We start from the raw sequence: 7,048 nt of genomic DNA, 5'->3' as shown, positions 1-7,048 counted from the left end.
TTTATTTGTGTACTTTTGTTATCGGGAACTTAAGTTTCAGTCATGTTAGATTTCAGTAATAGATGCACATAAGCCTTGAATGCAATGATTTTTATTTTTATTTTTTTGATAGCCCATGCCGACTGGTCTTTAGGTGAATGACTTTCTCCCTTGGGTTGTTAATTGGACAAATCTGACAGCACGACCGGTCCGGTGGTTTGAACATGATGGTAAATTCCTTGCCGGTCTTGAGATTTAAATCCAACATGCGTAGGAGATCTTGCTAGGGCCTTGCCACGGTGCCGTACTAAGGGAGTTCGATAGTCTAGATATCTATGCTCTGTGATCCGATTAGTTTAGGGTGGGCAGTCTTCTCCTATTAGGTTGCAAGCGGCCCGATGGCTTAGTAGCGTAGCTGTCCTAGTGGTTTGAACATGGTGACAAATTCCTTGCCGGTCCTGAGATTCAAATCTAAGATGCATGAAAGATCCTGTTGGGGCCTTGCTGCTGTGTCGTGCCAAGGGGGTTTTATAAGCCAAGGTATCTACACTTTACAACCTGAATAGTTCTAGGGATGGATGACTTCTCCCTGTGCGTCCACTAGGGTAAATATAAAAGTACGAACGGCCTGATAGCTTAGTAGCTCAACTGTCCTAGGGGTGGATGACTTTCTCCCGTTAGTCCATTAGGATAAATCTAAGAGTACGAACGGCCCGATAGTTTAGTAGCTCAGCTGTCCAGCGGTTCAAATAGGATGACAAATTTCTGACTGATCATGACATTTGACCCCAAGATGCATGCGAGATTATCAATGCTATAAAGTGCCCGTGAAATCATAAAGATAGAGAAAAAAAAAATCTTCTTATTTTTCAGATATCATCACAGGTTTATTTCTTGGGTAATTTTATATGCAATCTTTATTAGTAAATAAATTTTTATATGTAGTTCTCACCCATAAAAATTTTTGTTTTCACTCCCCAGTTAAACATCTTTACTTAATTACCCATAATATTTTTAGATACAAAAATCTAAAAATTAGTATAAATCCTCTTAAATTGAGTATATTAACTTAGAATCTAATATATTTTCTATCAAATTGAGTACGATTCTTTTTTCACCTCAAAATATACTCGATTTTAGTTTAATGTGCTGAATTTAATAAGAATTATACTCATTTTTAGACTATTTGTACCGAAAAATATGAGAATTAATTTTGATAGAAAATATACTCAATCCTAGTATAGAGTACTAGATTATAGTGTAAAGTGTTGAATTTAACATGAATTATACTTATTTTTAGACTTTTTATACCTAAAAAATAAGAGGAACAATTTTGATAAAAAATATACTCGATTTTTAATATAAAATATTGACTTTAAGAAGGATTATACTTATTTTTGGACTTTTTGTACTCAATTTTGAAATTTTTGTACCTAAAAAATCTGAGGGGCAATTTAGGTATCAATATTTGCACGAGGGAGTTGAAACAAGTAATATTTTGCATACAGGGAGTGGAAACAAAATTTTTTGGACATAAAAATTGTATGCAAAGTTAACATTATGATTAGAAATTTTTCTCTAATTTACTATTATTTCTTTCAAATTTTTTTTTTTCGACCGGAGCGCCGGATGGATAGTGTCTTTTCATGTCTCTTTTGTACTGCAGTATAAACTTTATTCCGTTGATTGGATTCATGAGTTAAGTGCTTGTTTTTTTTTTCTTCTTGTTATTCCCGTCCACTCCAAATCTCTTCTAAAACTTCTTTATTGACATTTTCCAAATGTGGTAGTTAAGTCATTAATGCTAATTAATTCATAGATCCCCTTTTGTGTCAAAGGTGTAGAATTTGGTAGTGATTGACAGAGATTGAGATGATACATACATATTTCGTAGTGAATATACTCAAGTAAGAGGGATATCCAAAGAAAGATTATACTCTTTATTAGATTTGGGTTTTAATTAATAAATCTATCAAATCTTTGTTCTGATTCTAAAATCTATGAGAATACTTATTAAAGCTATTTAACATTTTCAAGACCTCGTCAAATTTGTTGAATACTTTGTTAAATTCAATATTCCTTAACCTTCAATCATGGTAAGTATAAATACGTTTTTTTTCAAAGTCTTTTATTTTGTGTTCATATATAATATTTACAGCGCTGGTTTATTATTTCAAAGGAGAATTTAAGTTGCATGTTTTCATTCCAGAAAAAACAAAACATAGGATGAGCTCTGATAAGAGTAAAGCTTTTTAGTTATCCAACTACAAAGTGAACAAAATACCTCACTCACAATGCATTCATGAAAGTTGAAAATGAAGTCCCAAGGCATAACCCAGTAGATGACGGACACATGATATTTTTAACATAATGACCCGAGATCAATTCTCAGAAAATAATAATATAAAATTTATCCTACCAAACACTTAACATTTGTATATTTATATTTATCTTTCTCCATATCCATAGAACCTACATTAAGAGGAGCCGTTAAGGTAGCAGATTTTTTTTTATTTATTTTTTATGAAAGTCGAAAATGATACATGTTTTTAATGTGACCTAACTAAGAACATGAATGCGTTATTGCAAACAGAAGACCACCGAAATGGAGGGATGGATGGACCATGGTCAAGCTCAAGCAGTCGCTAAAAAAATATCTTGAGCAGTATCCAAGAATGTCTGAAAAAAATATGGTAAATCACCAAGTTCAAATCATCTACTTTAGAATGTACCAAGATGAACCAGGTTTGGTGGTGTTATTCTGGCATATCGTCCAGTTTCTGTCTGTAGAGAGCCAAGTTCTGCAGCCATGAAAGAGAGCAAGGTAACATCAATGAACAACCAGAGATGAAAAACATTATAGTATCTCAAGAGATTAGTAACTTGATCATAATAAAGGAATGAATAAAGAATTATTTAATACAGCAGTGTGAGTAAAGTGAAAAATAAGATCAAAAGATAAACAGAATGTTAGGGAGTATGGGTATTTGCCATAAACGTTGTAAAAAGACACCCTTGCATTTTATATAGACAAAGTTCTAAGCTGGTGAAACATACGATATTTTGGTTCTTATGCAGTAGAACTACAAAATTTTAAGGTGAATTTTCACTAGAGAGTAAAGAATAATAACTTTCTGGTTTTAGTCCAATTAACACCCAAAGTCTAACAAGGGAGTATGGAATTTGAAAGTAGAACGTTTCGATGCAGTTCAGCAAGCTTCTTCAAACAAGAAAGGAACTAGTGGAGTCTTTCAAAAAGAAAATAGGGAAGGAATTTCCATGAATCTAACTAGTAAGAAATCATTCACCTTCAGTTTCTTAACTTAAGGTTAAAGATGAAAAATTTAGAAAACTAAATTCAACTGAACAAATGGGCAGAGCCCTCATAAATACCTTGGTGTAAGCATAAACACCAGCCTCTGAAGGCCCTGTAGGGTTCCCTCTCCTAATAAAGTTTCCTTCTTTGAATACGTAGAGCATTGGGATGCCAGTGGACAGCTCAAGATTTATCACCTGAGGAATTGTAACATTAGTGCACAGCCAACTGCTACTGCTACTAGAACTCAAAGAAACTAGTTTCAGTCTGCTCACCTCTTGAGAAGTTAAATTGTCAAGATACATAATGATTGACCTTAGGGAATTTCCATGTGCAGCAATCATCACATTTTTTCCAAGCGAGAGCTGCGGTTCAATCTGTCATGGAATCTATTTCAGGGTGCATAAATGACCATAGATATGGTTCTTCGCATATCAGTTTGAATCATGTGTTATAAGAACCACATCAGTTTGAATCAATGCAAAATAATCATTTTGCAGGTTATACATCATCAATATAATATTGATCCATTCTAATAGAAGGTACATTTCAAATTTGTGAAGGGCAAAAAAACCCAAAAAGTTCTTAGTCAAATTACTTGTTTTAGTTAGAGTTAGTTCTCTACTAAACAGAAAAAAATAAAGGAATTGCTAACTAGAAATACAAAAGAAATGAAGAGAAAAACTTAAAATTAAAAGAAAAAAAAAATCCAAGAGTATGGTCACTCAGCCAAGAACAAATCTCTACACGAATTTAGAATAAGGTGAATTCCAATGCAAGTGTAACATTTAAAGTCATATAAAGTTAGCATAAAGTTCCATTGCAAATTTAGCATGATTTGGTAGTTGAGAACCTTTGCTGTGTCACTATTTAACAAAAAAAACAACACACATTCATGTGTTCTTAGGATTTGATTGATAACTAAATCCTTGGTCCCTCTAACTACATACACTGTTGTAATAAATTTCCATTAATCAATAGGTTATCTAGTTTGGGATGGTAAGTTGTACTTGGTAATCAATTACATATGGAGATAAATGACATTTTGTACCTAATTCTAGCAAGGAAAAGTGCATCTAGAGCTCATTTTCAGAACCAGAATGTGATGCTGTAAGTAATAGAAAATTTTCTCAAATTTTAGAGTACACCTTTGGTTTAAAATTATGACAATTCAGCTAAGTTCTCATTATCCAAAAGGAAAGAAAACTAGTTTGACAAAATAAAGGATTGCAAAATCAACAGTTAGCACATTACAAGACAAAGTAAAGTGAACCATATAGCCTCTCCTTAAACTAAGACACACTAGGTACTCATACTCCAGTTATCATAAAGATTTTGGTAAGGAAATCTTAGCAAGCCCAAAATGCAGCAAAAAATGCAGTATTGACAAGTCAGCATATATTACTGAAAATAGATTTTGAGCATCCTTACTTGTTCCTTGAAATAAGACACAGCTCTTTGAGCACACATCTCCAAACTCTCACCATTTGGGGGAGGGATATTAAAACTGCGACGCCATTCATGAACTTTCTCTTTGCCAAACTGATCAGCTGTTTCTTGTTTGTTAAGCCCTTGTAATTCACCATACCTGGACAGAGACCAGATACAAGCAATGTAATGTTTTCTTCAAGTAGTAGAGCATCTCCAAAAACCATAAAGTGAGACAATTATTACTCACATTCTCTCATTCAATTGCCAAGCAGTTATGACAGGAATGGACTCTTTTTTTGTTTTTGCACTATAAACGTTACTCCATGTCTGAGCCTGTTCAGATTCATTGTGCACAATGATTGGAACCTGAAAAATGCAAAGGGTCTCAACAACACATCCTATAGAAATATAAACAAAAAAACCTTGAGAATTGTGGAACATAATCACATATATAATTCTGAGACTATCCATTTAAAGATAGTTAGAATAATGACAAAGCTGATGAAGATAGCTCAAAAGTGAAACCTTCTTACTGCGATGCTGAGCCATTGCAAGCATAGCAGTCATCTGAGCACGAATTAGAACAGATGTATAGATCATATCAACAGGAATGCTGCAAATCCTTTTACCAGCTTCAATTGCTTCATTTGCACCCTTTTGCGTCAAAGGTACATCAACACAACCCGTAAAAAGATTTTTCTCATTCCACATTGACTCACCATGTCGAAGTAATATGAGAGCAGTTTCATCTACAAAAGAATGAAATTAAAGTGAATAACTTTCGCCTTTCCACAAAAAAAAAGGGGGGATTTAAGTTTGAAAACTGAGATGAAAACATTGCTAAAAAAAATGTGGCAACTGGAATGATATCTTAACTGGGTTATAATGGGAGACAGATTTTCAAGAGTAGCTTATATCCTCTTTTATGCAAACAGGGTGGTCAACTCAAGCTTCTAATGCATGAATCAATTTCTAGAGCTACATCCATGGCTCAACAAACAACAGATAAAGTACCTATTGCATATAAGCAGAATCTATACGCACTGAGAACTTACTATTTCCTTTATCGTTATCACAGGAACTGCTGAAAATCTGTAGACAATGAGAACTTACTATTTCTTCTATGGTTATCACAAGAACTTCTGATTGAAGACGACTCAATTGGATCAGCAACTAAAAACTGTGAACCCGACATGCAAGCCATACTCAACTTCCAAATCTTGAAATGTAAGTTATCTTGTCTGAACAATCGCAGATCAGTGTAGAAGCTCTCGTTGACCATCCTCAGTTGAGAGCTTCCAGCTAAATTCTGTGAGCCATTACTGTGATTCTTCATTTGGCCTTGCATGCAACCCATGGCATGCAGATGTGCTCCAGTAGCCATTCTGAAGAAGTTCAATAAAACAAGTACCTGAATAAATTTTTTGAGCAAAAATCAAAAGGACGCCCTCATTTTCATTATCATCAAAAGAATGCCTCATGCTGAAAAATATCAAAACGACGCCCCACCCTACAACGTCCCGATCAACCCCATTCGGAGATTCCACACATCCAACCGAGCATCAAATCAAACGCCGAAAGTGATAGAAAGTACTTCAAGATCTCACCTTTTAAGGGGATTTGAGGAGCTCCGAAGACGAGAAGGGATGCAGATGTAGCCAGGGAAGGGAGATTTGGTGGAGTGATCTGCCCGATTCGTACTGCGCCAACGGAATATAGAGAGGAGGGAGAGGAAGAGGAACAAGGTGCGGCCTTGCAGTAGGTTTAAATTGTGTCAATGGGCCGGTCCGGGCCGGCGGTCCAGATCTTGAAGATGTGTATCAACTCGAACTTCGAATCTTGATTAGATCCCATGGCTAATTTATTATTATTTATTTAAGTTGGTGCTACATACAAATTATAGCCAATTAAAATTATAAAGGAAACAAATATTTAATCTGTGAAATTATTTAGAGAAGATTACAATATTTTTTTCTAACATATTAATTCTAGATATAAATTGAATTTATTATGTTCTTATAATTAAAATTAATGGAAATACAAGTGTCCTTCAATTATACTAAACAAAAAAAACAGAGTACAGTAAGATGAAATAAGCAAATATTTTATTACAATAACTTCTTAAATTATACTTCCACTACTTGAATTGTGCTTTTCTTTCCCTTTCATTAATATCATGTATTTCATATTTTGCTTATAAGTGCTTCTCTAACTTATATCACAGAATGAATATAAATAATACATGATTACCATAAATCCTTGAAAGTAAACAATATAATTAGTGTTGGATATATGTAAATGGAGAAGAAGTAGAAGAGGATA

General features: G+C 34.0%; 1 protein-coding gene across 2 annotated transcripts; it reads right to left on the bottom strand.

Moving 5' to 3' along the window:
* Positions 1-2,442: 2,442 nt before the first annotated feature.
* Positions 2,443-6,452, bottom strand: LOC121990246 (2,3-bisphosphoglycerate-dependent phosphoglycerate mutase 1-like). 2 transcript variants are annotated; one of them, XM_042544419.1, is made up of 8 exons: positions 6,334-6,452; positions 5,840-6,137; positions 5,252-5,475; positions 4,974-5,092; positions 4,727-4,883; positions 3,571-3,672; positions 3,373-3,492; positions 2,443-2,780 (listed from the first exon to the last, which is right to left on the bottom strand). In XM_042544419.1, the coding sequence occupies exons 2-8, from the start codon at positions 6,108-6,110 to the stop codon at positions 2,736-2,738; spliced, it is 1,038 nt and encodes a 345-aa protein (XP_042400353.1). In that variant the 5' UTR covers positions 6,111-6,137; positions 6,334-6,452; the 3' UTR covers positions 2,443-2,735. The 2 variants fall into 2 exon arrangements, with proteins under 2 accessions (XP_042400353.1, XP_042400355.1); XM_042544421.1 differs by having other exon boundaries at positions 5,840-6,111; positions 6,334-6,444.
* Positions 6,453-7,048: the final 596 nt, after the last annotated feature.

This window comes from Zingiber officinale, chromosome 6B (genome assembly GCF_018446385.1).
Source record: "Zingiber officinale cultivar Zhangliang chromosome 6B, Zo_v1.1, whole genome shotgun sequence".
Classification (NCBI taxonomy): Eukaryota; Viridiplantae; Streptophyta; class Magnoliopsida; order Zingiberales; family Zingiberaceae; genus Zingiber; species Zingiber officinale.
The sequence above is the reverse complement of the archived record's forward strand: the minus strand, read 5'-3'. Positions and strand labels throughout refer to the sequence as shown.